Genomic DNA, 20491 nt, shown 5'->3' with positions numbered 1-20491 from the left:
CTTTTCCTGATTTAAAACAATTATACTCTGAAATTGCTAAACCTTCCATGGAAGAGAAAAGATAACACTGCACAAATGTAACTTATTTCACTAATGGAGGAGAAAGACCAGGCTAGATACACAAACAAAAAAGAAATAAATCAAATTTACAGATAATTTTGGAAAGAACTGCATTTCCTTTACATTCAAATTTGTACAGCACCCCAAGTAGGTTAATGAACTACTGCCTATATGCATCCTACAAGTGGAGGCCCTTGATTTTGCTTTACGAAAGAGAAAGCAATGGCAAGGCTGTGCATTTTCTGTAGCAAATATCTGCTTCTGTATAAAATTACCCATCTAGATCAAATATTCCACTACAGTTAATCTGTACTAAACAGTCTGCTTAGCAAATCCTTTTTTGATGGCAAGCACATAAGCACATCTCAATCCAATGTGGTCAAATGATCGCAAATTAGAATTGATGGGGTCCAGTTGAGCGTGGTTTTCCCCTAGGAAGGTTTTGTCTCTATCTTGATACATAGGATTTTCGAGGTGGTCACAACTCCTATTGAATGGACTAAGTGTTAAGTGTGGCTGGACAGGAGGTTTTAGAAAGATAAAAGCTGAATTTCTGCCCTGTTAAAAGCACAGACTGAAAAGTGTTAAAAAAAAAAAAGATAAATAAATAACAGTCGGGCAAACAACTGAATTCACTGAATGGGACAGTTGTTTTGAGGTCTGGGGGCAGTCACAGGAAGGCTGAATCTTTGGCCTCTTGAAATCTGGATGGATGGGGGCACCTGGGTGGCTTAGTCGGTTAAGCATCTGACTTTCGCTCGGGTCATGATCTCGCAGTTCGTGGGTTCGAGCCCCGCGTTGGGCTCTGTGCTGACTGCCGGCTCAGAGCCTGGAGCCTGTTTCAGTCTGTGTCTCCCTCTCTCTCTGACCCTCCTCTGCTCACGCTGTCTCTCTCTCTCTCTCCTAGAAATAAATAAAACATTAAAAAAAAAAAAGAAATCTGGATGGATGTCGTGACCTAGACTGTGTGCGCTGACCTTCTCCTGACCCCCAGAACTTTGTCCTGGCAGGAAAAGGTTAATAGAAGACAGACAAGGGATAGTTAACATCTATTAAAGTTTGGTTTGGTGGCTCCATTTCCCAGAGGGTTACAAAGGGTACGCTGTACAAATCTTTAGAAAAAAGGAAGGTGTATTATTACTAAAAACATTATTAACAATAGCTAATTTTGGATGGTCTACAGAGGGCTGCTGGGAAGGAAGACAAGGTTTTCACTGATGACTTAACCTCTTTGCGCTACAGAAGCAAGACTCTTGTGAGAAGTAATTGAAAGCTTAGGATATTGCCTTGGAGACAGGATACCAATATAATTTATTGTCCAAATCAAGACACCCTTGAGGGTGGAAAGGGATGCTTTACATAATCACCTTGGACAATGGGCATTATCGGGCTAAGAGGGATGGATACAGACAGGGTCATTTCCCTCTGCACCCCAGGATCCAGAGGAAGATCTCCAGGTTTTACCTTCAGATGGTACTTGTACCATCTTAATTAATGTCTGTTGTAGGCCGTTGACTTTGGATCCCTGCTCTATATTCCACCTGCTGCTATGGGACTTAATATCTCAGATCTTTCCACGGCACATCTCCCTATGGACCTTCCTGTGAGAACAGCTGCCCCTGGGAGTTTTCCAAGCACACTGGCTCTCCTCTTCCATCATTCGCATGGCTCTGTGCCCTGCTGCTAAGGATAGGTCTTGTTTATTCCCACTCCAGTCCAGGCTCCTGTATCCCCAGCCCAAGGAGGGCTCTGGGGCCCTGAATCTCTGAACGGAGAGGCTGGACATGACCAGGAGCACCCTCCTTCAGGCTTTTTTTTTTTTTTTTTTAATATTTTTATTTATTTCTAGGAGAGAGAGACAGCGTGAGCAGGGGAGGGTCAGAGAGAGAGGGAGACACAGACTCTGAAACAGGCTCCAGGCTCTGAGCTGGCAGTCAGCACAGAGCCCGACGCGGGGCTCGAACCCACGAACCGCAAGATCATGACCTGAGCAAAAGTCGGACGCTTAAATGACTAAGCCACCCAGGCGCCCCCCTTCAGGCTTTAAGCTGTGCGGTAACTCACAAGGGCTGCTGTGGTCCTAAGGGGTCAGCAAAGCAAGCCCACTGGTGGACTCGCCTCAGCCCACGGCAGCATGAAGCCTCGAGAGCACTTGTACGAGCATAATAGGAGTGTGAGGAGACAAAAATACTCTTTTAGAAGGGCCCACGGGAAGAAAAGGCAATGGAAATTCACTGCCAAATTTAAAGAAAGGTAGGATGTAACTACTTAGTAAAAAGAGCTTCTGGCTGATAACTAGGGCAATGCATGCTAGAATGTGCCCTCTTCTTAGGAAAAAATGATGTCAGTAAGGTACAATTATGGCAGTGTCTAATTTAGATATGCCCCGTACATACTAATTGCCTTCCCTTCTTGAATCAGGGGAGTTCTGCACGCTTCTCTACTGTCTTAAGCTGCCGGTTTCTTTGCTCTTCTGGCCCCTGCTGCTGACTCTGCTACCACTGAGGAGCCTGCTCTGTCATTTTTCCCCTCGTGGCTGGTCCCGTGGCAAGCCAAGGGGGAGAGGTGGGGACAAAATGAAAGAAGGATGGGGCCCTAACTAGCCACCCCCACCTTGGCCTTACTACCAAACCCCTAATCCAAGGGAGGCCATAGGGGGAGGGAGAAGAGGTTAGGAACGTGAAATGGAAAGGGAAAGGAGTGTGTGCATAAGGTACCAGGTTACTCCAAAGAGGCTATGCCAGCCCTCCCCCGGGTATCACAGAGGAGGACTCCCATTCCAGATGGGGGCTGGGTGAGACACGGCCCCTAGGAGTTGGTGATTTACCTACCTGTCTCTGCAGGGCTCTGGCCACTTCTCCTCTGTTTGCTCATCTAGACTAACATATAGTCTCCCAGTGCGATCTTGGGGAAGAAATTGTGCGTGTGTACGTATATGTGTATGTAAGTATGTGTGTATATATGTGATTCGGGGGGCGGGCACAGGACGACATGTGTGGTGTGAGAGGTGGGGGGAAAGACAAATCGTGCCTTGCCTCAGTTCTTGCATCCTACATTCCCCGCCTCGTTACCTCCTTCCCCAGACCTCCAGCTCTTTACTCTACATTGGCCCCACGAGGCTCCTGACTCACTACCCATACCTCCTTCCCGGGGCAGCCACCAGCAGCAGAGAGGCCTGGAAGGGAAGCCAAGCTCTGCTCCTGACCAGCCAAGTAAGAAGTGGGCGCACTTCTACAGAGAAACCGTGTTGCCCGTGGTGGGAAAGGCAGGGTACACACTAACTTCAGCAGGCCTGCTCACTGCATCTGCAATTCAGAGACAGTTATGTGTTAAGTTGAGTTTCATAGAGTAGTACTTCCCACTGTCAGGGAAAGGACCTAAGAGCCAACTGCCTGGGTTTGAATGCTGGCTCCTTGGGTAGGTCACTTGATTCTTTGTGCTCAGTTTCCTCATTTGTAAAACAAGGACAATAATTAGATCTACCTCACAGGGTTGTCCTGAGGAGTAAGAGTCAGTTCACATACTGCTTGACACATGACAAGCACTTGCATCGTGGTGGGTGTTATTACAACCCTGTGGGGCCAATATCTAAGAACTTCCCAAGACAAGTGATGGTTACACGTTCCTGGACTCCCCTCCCCACCCCCACCCCCCCGCCATATACATTGTGCTTCGTTCACATAAACTGCTCTTCCTTCATTTATGCAAATCCTGACACCTCTGATCTGCCACGCACTGTCCTGCCAGCTGGGGATTCTCAGTTCCCGTCTACAAGGAGCTCACATTCAACATAACACGAGTCCTTCCTGCCTCTGTGCCTGTGTGTGTGTGGCCTGAGGTCCCCCCTTTTCCACTTTGGACGCCCCTGCCTGTGAAGCAGCACACCATTTGTGAAGACCTCCCTAACTTCTGTCCTGCAGCGCCACGGATCTTTTCCAATGAAACACCATGCACGTCACCATTACGATGGACCGTCATTAAAAATGTCAGCGCTGGTCATCACCGTGAGTCCGTGAGCCCATTGATAAAGACAGAGAGAGAGCATGTCATTCATCCTCATAACCTTGGCAATGGCTGGGCCTATGGCAGACATTCAACTGTTGTTGGCTGACACTATCTATTATAGTTTATGTGCTTATGTGTTCATCTCCCTCCTGTGCCTCTCAGGGAGACATCATGCTTGTTTCTGCTGCCCCTCTCTCCAGCAGCACTGACGCACGATAAATATTTGTTAAATGAAAGAATACATTAACAAATGCGCCTGTCTTTATAACATGGAAAGACTTGAGGAGATCAGAATAGCTGGGGAAGAGAATTAGGGAAAAAAAAAAAAAAAAAAAAAGAACCGTCAAGAATATTTCCCAAGCCCATTCTTAGCTTGCACTCTCCAGTATATCCAGTTGATGTGAACCAAACTGATCACCTATTTCTAAACCCAACTGTCATCAATGGATTGGCAGGATTCATCTGTGATTAGCAGGTCTGACTGCACTTGATCTTTCAAAGCTCTTTGTTTACAAACAAAGATCAGCTCTCTCGAGCAGGCTGCACAAAGGGGTCCCAGCCGGCCTGCCAGGCGCATGCTGCAGTGACCTGGGAGCCGCATGAGCCGCAGCTAGCCCTCTGGCACGTAGCAGTGCCATCTACAGTGGACCAAAAACATGGGCAGAGAAGCGCTGACAGCCACTGGGCTAAGCATTTCTCTGCCACGAATGCTTTTTCCAAGGTCAGGTCCAAATGCATTTCAGCTCTAAGTGAATGGAAGTTCACTGAGTTTATGAAGGTGGAGAGAGTAGAGATGTAGAGGAGATTCTCATGCCTTTGACGGCACCATTTCACACAGGCCAGGGAGAGACAAGGAGATGCAGGCAGTCAGCCTGTTGGTCACTGGTATTTACCAAAGGCCTTCACGAGCCCGGCACTGGTTGAAGCGGCAGAGACAAAGCAGGAGAGAGAAAGAGGGACTGGCACTCTACCGTCTCGGAGTTTACACCCTTAGTGGAGGTACAAGACAACACCCCAAAGAAAGGTGTAAATGAGACCAGTTTGGGTTTGATAAGTGTGGTGAAGAAGGTAGAGTAAGATCAATGGATGCACTCAGTGGATGGGGTGGTAGTGGCGTGTTAGCCAGGGTAGGGCAGGAAGGATTCACCGAGAAGGTTGGCTCAGCTGAGATCTGAATGGTGCAGGAGAAGAAGGTGGCTCAGAGAAGATCTGAGGAAAGGATGCTCTAAGCAGAAGGAGTATCGAGCGCGATGTCCCTAAGATGAGATGTGTCCGAGCCGCAGAAAGAGGGCCTGAGGGGTTGGAGAGGGAGGAGCAAAGGGCAGGAAAGATGGGGCTGGACAGGAAGGCAGGGACCAGCTCAAGTTTGGTCATGGAGGGAGTCGGGATTTCATTCTGGTTGCAATGGCAAGCCATGGGAGCATTTTTTTTTTTTAAATATTTTTATTTTATTTCTAGGAGAGAGACAGAGAGCATGAGCAGGGGAGGGTCAGAGAGAGAGGGAGACACAGACTCTGAAATAGGCTCCAGGCTCTGAGCTGGCAGTCAGCACAGAGCCCGACGCGGGGCTCGAACCCACGAACTGTGAGATCATGACCTAAGCGAAAGTTGGACGCTTAACCAACTAAGCCACCCAGGCGCCCTCATGGGAGCATTTTAAACAAAGGGTTGGCACTTGAGGTCACTCTGGCTGCTGTGAGGAGGGGCTGAAAGGGAGCACCGGTGGGGGTGTGGGAGACCAGCTGTCTCATTGACCAGGGGAGGAGGCGGACGGCACAGACTCAGGCTTAGCTGGTGGAGTTGGCAGACGTGGTTGCACTTGGAACAGATTCCAAGGCAGAGTAGAGAGGGCCTTCCTGGGGGATTGAGTGTGCAGGGTAAGAGGGAGTGTGGTAGAGCAATGATCTCGACCCCCACTGTCCTTACCAAAGACTTTGAGGTGGATGGACGCATCCTGCTCTCCAGCCTTGTTCTCGGCGATGCACACGTACTCAGCCTCGTCGTTCTTATCCACCTTCCTGATGGTCAGCTCAGAACTGTCATCGCTGAAGACGTATTTGTCATCTTCCTCATTCTCTATCTGTTCCCCGTCCCTAATTGGTGCAGAAATGCAAAGTACCATGATTCTGACCACAGGGGTAAGATGTTTATTTTTAATCAGTTTCCATAAAATGCAGACTGAGCCCGTGGGAGAGACTCGGTCTTCACATCGGTCTATATGCCAAGTTGTTCTTCCACATGGACCTTAGATGCCTCCACCCAAACCTGTCTCTGTCCAAGGGCTTATAAGCTGCACCTGCAAACATTCCAAAGAGGGCCTCCAAGGCCATGTCCTCTGGTTCTGCCCCACAAACGGAAAATGAAGGGATCGGATGCACAACGCAAGAGAAGCTTGCAGAAGAGACTCCATTCTACACCAGAGTTGACATTCCCAAGCAGCCCATACCCATTCCACTGAAATGCCAACATGGAGCGGGCTCTGTGGTCTTGCCTTCTCCACTAGTCCACGATAAAAGGCATGAGCCAGTCTCTTACTTTGTCCAGCTCATGGTGGGCTCTGGGAAGCCTTCAGCATCGCACACCAGGGTGACGGACTGGCCGAGGTTGGCGGTGGCATTCACTATGCTCTGCCTGGCCTGGACGGTGGGCGGCACTGAAGGAAAGAAGAACTGTCAGGGGTGGTTGTGAAAACCTGGAGGAACCCAGTGGCCTGGAGAAGATGCACTTCCAGGGGACCTCAGGTCGGAGGGTCACAGCCTGGAGGTCAAGAGTTTCGGGAAGCTGCAGGGCTAGTGTGAGGGATCTAAACTCACATGTGTATGAAATAATTACTCCAAACTGAATACATAAGTCACCCACGAATACGCATCCGTGTTTTTCAACAATATACCATATCATTATATGTGCAGCAATGTATTATAATATTGTTTTCCAACAATACAGCTGTTGAAGCTACATTCATATGTTTTATTCATTTAAAAATAGCATTCGGCCAAAAAATAGTATTCAACTCATACTAGCTATTTATCATTATATAGTTTCTTAATCAATACGTATTAAACTTACAACTACCATGGTAAGTGTAACTTGATGCCTGACAGGGGGCTCTCGATACTGGAACAAGTTGGAAGTGCCTGTTCCTGGCAGTTAAATGGTTAATACCATTTCAAAATGCATCAGCTCACCAATGAGTGACATTTCTCTGGGATTGTCATAAACAACCCTGTGCACAAACTGTTTCTACCAAAAGGACTGAGAGGGGGAGAATTTGGCAAAAAATATATATCAACAGCCGAAACAATTCAATCACGATTTACTTATTTTCTTAGTACTGACATTATAATTTCCTGTAAACATCTTGCAAATGTCAGATCGATTCCACGGGTGTGTTTATTTGACACTGCAAATTAAGATTAATAAGCCCATGACCCATGATTCTGACTATTCTGGGGACTGAATTGATTATAACATTTTCTTTGAACTTTGAGCCAGAGGACTAACCTCATGAGTATGGGAGCATCAAGGACACTGAAGGGTGAAGGAGGACTTATTGGTAAGCATGGGAAAGTTCCCAGGTCCGTAAGACCACGAAGGACATTCAAGAGTTGCACCAGAAGTCCTCTGAGTTGAGGGAGACCCAAAAGGCAAGTGTATTAAGGAAGAAACAAAACAAGCCAGAGGAGGGATTCAGTTGAGATGGATGCTTGAGTCAGGACGGGACTGATTTAATAGACTGAAGAGGAAGTTACGGAGGATGGTGTGGGGAAACCAGGTTGTAGTAATGAAGAGAGCGGGAAGAATGGATCTCCTCACCGTTCACAATGACCTGAATGTCCTTGAAGTTGATCTCCCCCCGTGCCAGGATCCTGCCCTCGCAGCGATAAGTGCCCTCATCTGTTTTCTTGATGCCCCGGATCTGCAGGTAGTTGTTGGACAGGACTATGAATCGGACTAGAAGAGACAAGAGGCGGGTTCATCCAAGGATCAGTCAGAGAATTCTGGTAACTTCCTCTTTCCTAGCTGCAATCTTACAGGTGGGGCTTTAAGCTGAAATGAAGGAATATGTTCCCGGCTCTGACACAGAGCCAAGAGCAAAAGTCTACTGGAAATTTGTCTTTCTCTTTGGAGAGAAAGTCAAGTGCCTGAATAGACAAGCTACCAACATAAACCCATTCAGGGCCCGGAAAGTGCGTGTGGTGGAGGGATGCTGGCGCCTGAGTCTGGGCTGGAACGCCTCAGAGGCTGGCTGAGGAGAAGCCCTAGGGGACTTGGGTGGCTTGAGGGAAAGGCAGCTGCCAGGGAATTAGACCTCACCATCTTTTTTCAGGATGACATCTCGGCCTTTGTGTTTCCAGATGATGGTTGGGGGGAGGGAGCTGACCACATCACACACGATCACAGCATCTTCCCCCTCCCTGAACTCCTGCGGGGTTGGTGCATTCTTGAACATGAGCTTCTCTGGAAAATAAGCAAGAGAAGAGTGAGGGGAAACAGCTGGTTCTCCCATGCAGACCCCTTTACGCTAGAGCCATACTGCTTGGGTTAGAGTCATGGACAGTTCTCAATCCATATACCCAGTGGCATAAGACAGGGTCCCACCCCATATGTAACCAAGGAGCCAGGCAAAGCAGATGGTATAGTCAGGGGAATATGGCATCAATATTTGGCAATCAATGTCTCTCCACTGAGTGCTGAATTCATCATACTTTGCGTAGAAGTATCCCAAGTGTCCCTCGCCATGTGGGATGGTGGCAATGAAACACAAAGCACAGGTGGAATGAACCAGTAGAACACCTAGTCGGCAATGATTGATCACTGGTCCTTTCTCTGTCTCCCATTCTCTCTGGCACCCCAAACTCAGCCTTCCTAGAGCAGTAAGGATTTTGACAAGCAGAAGAAAAATAGGCTTAATGGCAGTAAATACTATGGCAATCAGTACTTTCCATTAGCTGTCACCCACCATTATACTGGCCAAGGAGACGGATGCATGATAACAAGGTAACGAGATGCCACCTCCAGACTTGGTTTCAATGACAATGGGAACCGCCTGCTCTGAGCGGCCCAGAGTGTTCAGATAATAATCCCCCGTACCCCACCGAGCCTTTGGGCTCCATTACCAGCAGGGAGAGTGAAATAAGAGGTAAAACTTGAATTGTACAATAGTCAATCAACACTTGCGGAAGTGATGGGGAATGCTTAACAGCTCTCTGGGAACTGTGTAATTTGAAATTAGAGAACGGAGGCCAGAGGGGGGTAGCTGGGATCAGCATGAACCAGGGTTGTGAGCTCTGAGTTGGCCAAGGATCATTCAAGAACTTATCGGAGCTCTTATTAGCTCAGTTCAGAAAAGGCTTAGGGAGTGGGAAGGAGGAAGCCCTCAGCCGGCCCTCACTGCCATCCCACTCTGCCTGCTGCTCACGTGTCTTCTGGCCAAAGGAGAGCACAGGGAATATGGAGGGGGACAGAGGAGGCTCTTACGGAAGATCTTCACGTTGACCGTGGCCTCTGACTCGCTGCCATCCTCGCCAGTGACCACGCACTTGTAGATGCCGGCGTCGTCAATGTTGGCATTGTAGATGGTGAGTGTGGAGGAAGAGTCGTCATTCCACACCACGGAGATCCGCTGCTGGTTTGGGGTGAGCTTTTCTCCATTGGGGGAGAACCAGGAGATGTCTTTATCTTTGGCATCTCCGGCCACTAAAGAGGAAGAGATTATTTTCAAACCACTTAATTTGAAAAGACGAAGTCCCCTCCAAGGTGACAGTGGGTTCTCAGTAAGAGCTACTGAACGAGAGGTCCCTGGGCTCGATGATCAGGGAGGGAGACCATCTACGTTAGGACGCGTCACAACCCAACTCGAGCTTCTGGGCTTCACTGTTATGTACACGACACCCCTTACGGTAATTGGAAAGAACTCAACCACCCCTTGTGCCAGTATTTCTCCGAGTAGCCTCTGAGGGAAGAGAAGGGGCATTTGTTGAGGACCTACTGTGCGCCGAGCTCTAAATGAGGAGCTACAGTCCCACAGAAGGGGAGCAAAGGGAGTTAGTGTTTAGGATCCGAGCTCATGGGCATAGCTGGTCTGAGCCAACTGATCAGCTGAACTTAGAGGGCTTAGATTAGTCTCCAGAGAGGATGATGAGACACCAGCTAGTCTAGAAGTATGGATGCCAACCAATTTTATTCTAGCATCTGCCAGCACACACTGGCTTGTCATTTCAGTACTTGTCTCAGACAGACAAATTCATCTCCTTAAATGCTGTGAAGAAGGCAGCCAGGACCAGCCATACATGTGTTCCCTGGGCCCCTAGGAGGGGCAGATGCTGCTGCTTAGCCGTCTCCTACTCTGAGCCAGAACACGGGCTCCAGGCCCCGCCTCTCTGCACAGCGCCCTTCCCCGGGACATACCGCCTGGCCCCACATAGATGCTTAGTATGGAAATGAGGCAGCCTTCCTTTCAGGGCCCATCATGGTTTCAATAAATATCGCTATTTGCAAGATGTGCTGTGGGCTCCGTGGCTGCATCTCCAGATCATTTATATCGTTGTAATGAAGGCAAAGCCAGAGCGAACACATCTGACGGCCACAAAGCACCTTGGCCAATGCAAATCGTGATCACACGGAAAGGCCGCTCCCTGCCCAATGCTGCTTGCTCGAGGTCAGTCTACACCCAGGTCAGTCTACACCCAGCTCAGCTCCACGTCCCTGGTCCTTCCATGATCTGAGTCCCAGTCATGTCCCAAACAGAGAACCCAAAGCCTGATCACAAAGCTTTTCCTCCACATTTCCTGATGACGATCTGAGCTATGGAAACGGGGCCTGTTTTCTGAACAAAACACAAGGACACCAGGTCCAACAAACCCCAGAGCTCTGGTGGTGGGGGTGGAGGTGGGGCAAAGGGACAGAATACAGGTGTTCACGACCGATCTGGAAAACCCAGGACCCATGGCCTCATAGCAAAAGAGACACTGGCACTCCATTTCCTTCCAGGCAAGTTTCAGACCTTCTCGGAATTTCCTGTTCTGGCAGATTCTAAGAAATAAGCCTTACGCTGACCCACTGAACCATTATTTCTGAGGCAGTGCTATTCCCCGTCATCATTTACAGAACTCTGGCTGGATACGGAACAAGGGATCTGCGGTGATTTGCTATTCTGGGAATTTGTGCCCAGACCTTCCTCGGAAAATCCCTAGACATCCTCCATCACCAAGAAGAAGTCCAGATGACACATCTCACTGTGTTGGGGCGGCCCTTGGAGAAGGGAAGGAAGAGGGTCCGAGGGCTTCCCTGCCCATCCGCTCACACCGCTCAACCCTCAGCAGGGCAGTTCTGGGCATGGCCGTCCCAGCACGCACAGGCCACTGGCTTCGGCTCTGCTGGCCGCCTTTCCTCAAATGCAGCGGGGGCACAGGGCACTTGCCTTGGCATAAGAAGAATTTGGATTCTCCAACGCTGATCTCCCCTTGGCTGGGGACAATATCCACCTGCAGAGAAGCTGAAAAAGACAAAGTCCAGTTGAAACACGTGAGGATTTTTGAGAACCAAACCCAGAGCTTTCATTCAAAAACAGGGTCTTCCAACTCATGTTAAGAAAGAATGAAGCCCAGGGCGCCTGGGTGGCTTAGTCGGTTGAGCGGCCGACTTTGGCTCAGGTCATGATCTCACTGCTGCTGAGTTTGAGCCCCACGTTGGGCTCTGTGCTGACAGCTCAGAGCCTGGAACCTGCTTCTGATTCTCTGTCTCCCCCTCTCTTCACTCCTCTTCTGTTTGCACTCTGTCTCTCTCTTTCTCTCTCAAAGATAAACATTAAAATTTTTTTTGTTTTGGAAAAAAGGAGGAAAAAAAGAGTGAAAGGAAGATGCTGTCTGGGTGGACAGCTTGTCAGCACCAGAGAATCCCCAGTTCCTATGGCGAAGCCAGGAGTGGGCAGGATCCGGACCATTTCCTGTGGAATTTCTTTCCCTTATCAGACAGTATGAGAGCTCGGTCCCCTGAGGGATTTGGGGTGACCCTCGCTCTACATGTTTCTGACCTCTTGAGAAGGCTCCTGCTCCAAACAGCAGCACTCCTGGGGTTCACAGAAATAACAGATGAGTTGCTTTTGGATGTCAACCTGAAGCGTCCCCAAGGCTGTGTGACGAGGGAAGCCTGCCACTCCAGACATCTGTGCAGGGTCTTCTGCCAGTTCCCCCTGTCCCCATGCTTGATGACTATGGAAAATGGTTCACTGTGATGGTCTGGATGGAGTTTTAGACAGAAGATGCCAAAATGCTCGCCCTACCTCATGACAAGGGGACCCACACCCCTCTTTCCGTAAGAGGAGACAGCACCCAACACCATCGCTACAATTAGAAGTCACTCCTCTGAAATGCTGTCGTCTCTGCCCTGCGGACCTCCCTGTATCTCCTGGCGACTCGCATGGAATTTTTATTTGAGTATCCACATGCTCCGTCATTCTACTCCACCGATAAGACAAAATACACTGCCCTGGAGCCCATAGATTGCTCTATACATTCAGTTCTTCGTTCATCTGCTCGGAGCAGATAACCGTTTCTCATGAAAATATAGTTTTAGGGTAGGGGGGAAAATGCTTTTATCCATTTGGATTCAACCTCCTTCTGCCTCCCCTCCTCTTAGGTAAAGTAAATCCGAGAGCTAAGAGCTAACGGACATTTGGTTCAATGCATGTAGCTTCCTAGAGCGGATATGGAGGAGGGGCCTGGACTAAACAGGCTGGGTAATAGAGACTCAGTGAGCCCTTCCTTAGAACAGCCATTTTCTTTGCACAGCAGACCTGGAGGGAATGCTGGTTGCCATGGAGACGGACTCCAGGCTGAGCTGCTGTCTGTGTTCCCGTGATGAAGGGACCACGTGCACTCAGTGGAGCAGGGATCAAAGGGCCTGCACGGGGCTGCGTAAGGGGAGCCTGGGGACATCCAGCTACCAGGGGAAGGGCCTTGCCAACCACCCACAATGGACAAAGCAGACCGCGGAGAACCAGCAGAGGAGCCAGGGCCCGAGGGAGGAGTTCAGGCAGGGAGAGGATGCTGATCGCTCCACCGTGAGGGCAGGAGGGGAGGTCAGACTTCCCAGGTGCTGGTTTGGAGGAAATGCAGTAGTAATCGGGGGCAGGCGGGCTGTCCCTCTCCAGGTTTATGGCTGATGACTCATCAGGGCCTAGATGGAATCCTCACTGGGAGCCAGGAAAGAGCTTCCCCCTTTCCTGAACTGCCACGCAGCACACACACAGAGCTGCAAAGGAACCCAACACTGCAAGTCTGCCTGCCTGTGGCTGCTACTGTCACTCTCCTCTGGACAGAGCTAGGTGCGCTTTTTTTAAGACTAAAAAAATTTTTCAAAATGTTTATTTATTTTTGAGAGAGAGAGATAGAGCATGAGCAGGGGAGGGGCATAGAGAGAGGGAGGCAAAGAATCTGAAGCAGGCTCCAGGCTCTGAGCTGTCAGCACAGAGCCCGATGCGGGGCTCGTACCCACAAACTGTGAGGTCATGATCTGAGCCAAAGTCAGACACTTAAGTGACTGAGCTCCCCCAGTTCTAAACAGAGGGAGCCAGGAGGAGTCTCAACCAGCATCAGGGTCCACCTCCTCATTTCCTGGATGAGAAAGAGAGGTAAAATGACTTCACTAAGGTCACCTCGATTTAGGGCCAGGGTGGTTGTGGTGGTCCCAGGGCCCAGGCCACCTGGCTCCCAGGTAAATGTCCTTTCCATCATGCGGTGCTTCCTCTGCAAGTACAGGGTAAAATGTTTCCGTGCAATCTGCTTACGGAACAATCTGGAGATCGTGAGGAACAACCCTCGGACTCACCATCCCCTAAGAAAACAGAGCAAGCCCAGAGCTAGCAAGGCCCTTAGTATTTGGGGGGGGTGGTGTGCACAGGGCCTGACAAGAGAGGGCTGGAGGCCAGAGCCATCCATTGGAAGGCCAGCCAAGACCTTCCATCCTTGTCTGTGGCTCACTTTCCACGGAACCACGGGTCCATGAAAGCCCAGGAGCTGTGTCTCTGCCGCCTGTCCCCTAAGTGATGGTGTTTGCTGGAGCTTACCGGGGCATTCTTGAGAGAATGAGAGCCATATTTCTGCCTGAAAGGTTCACTGGCCCATATGCTGGGCGTCAGCAGCCAGCTTCGACATATGGATCCCGTTACTCTCACAGAGCCCTCACCGCCCTGAGAAGGATGTTCTTATCCCAAGTGAAAAAACAGCCCTCATTTTTTTAGTTCTTTTCAAACGGAACATGACCCTCCAGGGACCAGAGAACACGGCGAGGTTCAAGAGTTTCATACCCAAATGTGGCCAGTATCCTTCTCCGGGCCGTGGAGAGCAATCAGAAACAGGAATTTCAAAGGAATTCCCAGCCCAGCCAGGTCCCACGCACACATTTATCATCACGGAGGTATTTGAAAGAAGACATATCCATTTAGACTCCTGGCACATATGGAAAATATAGTAGGATTCCTCCTTCAAAACACCAGAGTCAAAAGCTGGGCCAGAGGAACCCCAGGCTCTCTGAAAGTCAATGCTTGGAGGTTTTCCACTGTAGCACAAGGGCGGATTCTTCTTCCCCAAACGCTGAACCTTGAATTATTAGGTTTAATAATGGTGCGTGGAAATCCTGCTCTGGTCTCCAAACTCCTTCCCTCCACTTCGTGGTGTCCCGCCCCCGTCCTGTCTTACTTCATTAGGCCTTTCATTGTTTCCAATAAAAATTCCCCTACCTCAACTTTTGCCTTTCTCTAGTTGCACATATAAGTGAAATTTCCTAACCAGGCATAACTCGTACCTTTAAAGACATCTAGGAAAACATTTTTCCCGAAAAAGTATCTCAACTCTTTGCAACAAAGGCCCTGTCTAATGCCATGTGTAATCCTACTTCATCCTAGATGCATCCAAAGATATATGTTTTCACCAATGGGTGTCTGGACCTGAAGGGACGAAGGTGCTTCTAGCACCTTCCAATGAGTACTCATGCCCCATGGCCCTCCACAGCCAGATCACAGGCTCTGGTTTATAAAACGTACTTCATTACTTCGTCTGATGATTACAACAGCTCTGAAACATAAGAAGGCTGACCTAATGGTCTCCATTCTACACAAGAGAATATTAACACTCAAAGAAGTCACATAACTAGCCCAGGGTAACTCAGCTAATGAGCAGTCAAGAGTCAAAGTCATCTGATTCTAAGGCTCCAGCTCTTCCCCTTACACTTTACAACTACCACTAACCTTTGGTTGGCTGCCTCATGGGCTTGTTATGACCTACTCATTACCATTTGCTCTCCTTCCAAATCATGGGTTAGAAAGAGAAAAGGGTATGAACATCTTATAGTCAAGTTGCTGCCTTCATTTCTACCCTGGTTAAGTCTAATTGGTCTCTTTGCCCACAGATTATCATAGCATCATAACTCCCATTTCACAGGTGGGGAAGTGGAAGCTCGTAAGAAACAGTAATGGTGGAATCCAGATTCCAAGCCAGGTTAGATGGAGTCAAAAGCCCCAGATATCTTTCCCATACTCTTCTACCCCTTGTGATCAGACAGGGAAAATGTTCTCTTCAGAACACAATGATTCCCCCCTCTCCTCATCTCATTTAAAAAGTAAAATAACCCTGAGGGGAGATTTGTATGCTTTCAAATGTGTTTTCTATTTAAATGGCTTTTAAAATGATGCTATGGTAGAAAAGATACAAACTTGTCTACAGCTTCAGATGTAGACAGAAGTTTTGTAACTCTCAACTTTCTAGCAGAGGCAAGAGAATTTCCTTTAGTTGCTAAAGAAAAGTGAATTCAAATTTTCAGTTCATAAAAGGTGCTAACAAGGCATTTATCAGAAGAGGTGGAAATCTTAGCAAGGCAAAGTAACAGAAAAATTATCCTGATTTCCAGAAGGAGATCATGGATTTCACTGGAGTCCACAATTTCTCGCTGCTCTTTGATTTTACCGGTTTTCTTTTCAGATTCTCATGTGCTTGAGGAGGTCAGAGCTGAGAAGAATGTAAACCCAGGTGTCTCCCATGGCTAACTGAAAATATCTTCTTGTTAAATTGTGATAAAGACACTGATTGGTGAGGAAGATGGATTGCAGATGTGCAGCGGACCCAGAACCAAGGTAAGAACTGGTCACCCCTTCAAGAGAAGGGTGAAGAACAGAGGGTAATCTGATAAGCGACAATGCAGCACATGAGGGAAATTTCTAGAACCTATCTGATAACAGCTAAGAATTTTTAAATTATTTTTTTAATGTTTATTTTTGAGAGAGAGACAGAGCATGAGCAGGGGAGGGGCAGAGAGAGAGGGAGACACAGAAACTGAAGCAGGCTTCAGGCTCTGAGCTATCAGCACAGTGCCTTACGCGGGTCTCGAACTCACAAACCCTGAGATCACGACCTCAGCCAAAGTTGGACGCTTAACCAACTGAGTCACCCAGGCGCCTCGATAACAGCTAAGAATTTTTGAAAAAGGAATCAAAATGCCACTATGCATATTACTTCGTTAGCTACTACTGTTCTAGAAATGAACCTTGAATATCACCATGCTTAACCACTCCCATGGAGAGTTGTTCTTTTATTTTTCAAAATCTAACTGAATGCTAAAATCTCTTCTGTGTGACCATACCTGTGGGAAATCCAGATATATGAAGCGTAATAACTGAGGCACCCCCACTTTCCTGTGGCAGCTTGCTCCCCTTATTAGCAAAGTACTCGAGGGAAAATACAGGGTAACTTCACTACTAAACCAACCAAACTCAATGAAGGTGAAATCAAAACCAACATAGCAGGTGGAGAGTGCTTGTGGCCTAGGACTCTGGACCAGCCTGTGGAGTATGAATTTCAGCTCTGCCACTTAGGAGCTGTGTAATCTTACCCATGGTATTTAACCCCTCAGTGCCTCTGTTTTCTCATCTGTGAAACGGGGACAAACAGAACGCTCTTTATGGGACTGTTGCAAAGACAAAATGAATTACTATGTGTAATTAGAATAATAATGTCTGACATAATAAATATTTATGATTTTATACTAACAATCCTTCCTGAAAAAATTATTTTGATCACAACTTTTGAGGGAGGCAATGTTTCTCTTCCTGGTTTAAGATAAAGTAAACTTCCTGAATGATCCCATTGGTCAGGTGGCCCAGTTCCACTCTCTACACTGATTTAGATAATTTTAATTGCTAGTCATGACTTTATTGGCATAAAAGATGACTGAATTGAATCAGAGGCAATAAACAATAATGGAGGCGCTCTAGACAAGCCACTTCACCTTGGCCTCAGTTTTCTTATCTGTAAAATGGGGATGAAGGTAAGATTGAATTTGTGTGGTTGGACTGTCATGATAATTAGACGTCAGAGGAGAGCCATGATTAAGAAGTCAAGGACTGGAGCCAGAGAGACCGGGGCCCAAACCCCAGCTACTCTGAGTTCTCAGGAGAATCTCAGAGCCTATTTGCCACATTTGTAAATGAAAATAATAACCCTATTGATGTCACAGAGATGTTGACATGATTTAGAAAGGTGGTGTACGTAAAGTGCCAAATACCAGGCTGTGTTGGTTGTTTTTTAGATGGAGACACATATAGGATAGTACTTTGAATTTATACACACACACACACACACACACACACACACACACACACAGCCAAAACAAACAAAATCCCTAATAATGCTTGTAGTGAGAATAAGATAATGGAATCTCTTGTAGATTGCTGGATTCAATGTGTCCAAAATCTATTAAGGGGTATTTGTGTGTGTGTTTATAACTATGTGTACACATGGTACATCTGCTGTGAGCCTAGATACACGTCGAAAATAATGCAACAGATTATGCAGATTGCTATTTGTTGCAGAAGGCAGCTGGACATAGGTAAGTTTATGCCATTTGGGGAGAGGAAAACAAATAAACAACTAGTAATGATGAAGGAGTCTCGCCTATACTTGACACACAAGTTCTAGAATTCTGGCTTGAGTTGCTTACTGTTAATAGCAGCTGAGGAGAAGAAGAAAATGAGACAGACTTTCACTTTCAAATGTTAACCTCAAAGTCAAGTGTCATTTTAAAGAAACTATAAAGTATGTATTCTCAGAGATTTGGGCTTCAGGTTCTATATACTGTCCTTGCGATGGCAGACCCTATTCTAATGGTCAGTGGAAGGATCCTCATTGCTTAAGGAGGGCTCCTAGTAGTAACTGAAACCCTCCAGAAGCCCTTGTTAGGGCTGCTTGGTTAAGGCCCCATCTATGTAAGTGCTGAGAGTTCTAATTCCCATCGAAACCTAAACACCCAGAAGGGATCTAGATAGGGTACGCAGGCCAAATAAGTTTACACCCAAATCCATGGGAAACCTGTGTGAACCCCTGGCTTCCCAATATATCGCCCAGCCCAGGGAGTGGAGGAAGTCCTTTGAGAAAGCTGTGGTCTTTCCCAGTTGGGAACGCTGGTGCACGTCAGATGTGCAAGAGAATTGACCACTAGAGCGGGAAGCAGAGGGGAGTCTTGGGGGTGGTAGAGGGTCCGTTCTTTATCCAGTAGAACGGAGAAACCAAAGCTCCCCGTGTGAAGACAAAGCCATATGCACCAGCTGCAGATGTATGCGGACTATTTCTAAACAAATTCACCTCAGGAGATGCCGGGTGCACATAACAGACAGGTTTCCAAAGTCTTTCATTTTAATAAAGCCACCCAAACTGGGCAATGTTTCCTTACAAAAGTCACGCAATAGATTATCCTGGTGAAAATTCTCTTTAGTGTCCTCAACTCCCATGACTCTTCCAGAGTGTTGGGGGATGGGTGCAGAAGGTGGATGTGGCTTTGGAGTTCTTCAGCTTTCCATGCCAGGGGATACTATTATAGATGTTGTGATAAGATAGCAAAGAAGAGAAAGACCTGGGCACCACTGCTCAACCGAAGCCTACATGACTCACCTGATAACTCTGCGTCCTGAACATTCTATCCTATGGAATTCTGGTAGCCAAACAGCAGGAAATCACTTACCAGAGGCAGGAAGCTCTCTTTCTTAGCATTATGCATGACATGAGCCGCTCGGACTCCAGAATAACCAGGCACCGGCTCTGTGTCACAGGACTGGATTCAAGTCAGAACACAGAGCCAAGGCGTATAACGGCTTCCATTCTCTTGGCCTCCCCAGTTCCCTGGGTCAAATCAGCATTTCATTAGGTCTCATCAAATGGTTTGCTCTTATAGAAAGAATGAAGCCAGTGGTTTTAAGCCGTCATTGTCTCCACAAACTGCCTAAAAGCTAGAGAACTTCACTAAAGGTCACGTCACAGTGTCCTGTGCTTCTGGTTATAAGGCGAGATCTATACTATCTATCCATCTCAAGTTGGTTTAATCTGTTCAGAAGTAACAGTAATCAGTTAAGCTTCTGACTTCAGATCAGGTCATGATCTCACAGTTTGTGGGTTCGAGCCCTGCATCTGGCTCTGTACTGACAGCTCACAGCCTGGAGCCTGCTTTGGATTCTGTGTTCTCTCTCTCTGCCCCTCCTCCGGTCTCTCTCTCTCTCAAATATAAATAAACATTAAAAAAAAAAAAAAAAAGAATAGGTTGATGCCAGTGCCCAGGGCCCCACTTCCACCTCTAATCCCCATCCCCAAGAAAGCACACCATTCTTACGAGGAGCACACTGGAGCACCTTTAATGGGCAGCCTGGAAGAAATGATACAATGCGCTCCTAAGCAGGCCAAAACCGACCCAAACGGTTTCCACACGACACCCTCAGGTCAGACACAGGAGAGAAGCCAGCCTGACGCTGATGAAAAAGAAGCTTATTGTTTTCTGCTTGTTTTAGTGAGGGTCATAAAGGAAGGGGAGGATTGAAGAATTTAACTATTTTTTCCCCCAAAGCAGCAAAAAGTCAGAAGTTTACCCAGAGTCTCAGAAGGGCCAGATTTCAGAAGAGGAGTAAAACCCTTTCCGAGTGGGCATTAGCCTGGTCTTGTACAGTCCACATGGGGTGAAGGCAGGAATGTTCTGCGGCCCCTCGCACTGAGGAGTGTGCAGCTAAAGGGCACGCATGTGCGCCAAGAGGTGGCAAATGAGGTCTAGTGACACTAGTCTTCTAATGTCTTCTCAGTCTTCTCCCACACGGGATTCATGGCTGGGACTGCAGAGCTAATTAGTGACAAGGATGGGTGAGCCACAAAGGACCTGGTGCACAGTCTGCAGCACCTTCCTTTTACAGATGGGAAATGCCAGGGGCAGAAGTCGAGGGTCCCCGGTGCAAAGTCTGGAACAAATAGTGTTGGCTCCACGTTATCTGATTGCTGCCCTGAGGAGGTCTCTTCTTGCTTTTGTGTCTTATTTTCTTGGTACATCCTTAGTAGCTATATCACCAACAGCTTTCTCTCACCTGCTCTGCCCTCGTCTCACCTCTGTCCCTAAAGAGCAGGCG

The 20491-nt window shown here is 47.8% G+C and overlaps 1 protein-coding gene across 17 annotated transcripts in view; it reads right to left on the bottom strand.

Annotated features, from left to right (window-relative positions):
• Window positions 1-20491, bottom strand: part of NCAM1 (neural cell adhesion molecule 1) — a 309548-nt gene that overhangs the window by 52757 nt on the left and 236300 nt on the right. For all 17 annotated transcript variants that reach the window (XM_039229165.1, XM_039229153.1, XM_039229158.1 and 14 more), the window contains exons 2-7: window positions 11486-11560; window positions 9544-9762; window positions 8380-8523; window positions 7879-8016; window positions 6601-6718; window positions 5992-6158 (exon numbers count right to left, since the gene is read on the bottom strand). In XM_039229165.1, coding sequence (XP_039085096.1) covers window positions 5992-6158; window positions 6601-6718; window positions 7879-8016; window positions 8380-8523; window positions 9544-9762; window positions 11486-11560 — 861 coding nt within the window. The remainder of the gene's footprint in view (window positions 1-5991; window positions 6159-6600; window positions 6719-7878; window positions 8017-8379; window positions 8524-9543; window positions 9763-11485; window positions 11561-20491) is intronic.

This window comes from Hyaena hyaena, unplaced genomic scaffold, assembly GCF_003009895.1.
Source record: "Hyaena hyaena isolate Hyena2069 unplaced genomic scaffold, ASM300989v1 scaffold_36, whole genome shotgun sequence".
In the NCBI taxonomy this organism is placed as follows: Eukaryota; Metazoa; Chordata; class Mammalia; order Carnivora; family Hyaenidae; genus Hyaena; species Hyaena hyaena.
The sequence above is the reverse complement of the archived record's forward strand: the minus strand, read 5'-3'. Positions and strand labels throughout refer to the sequence as shown.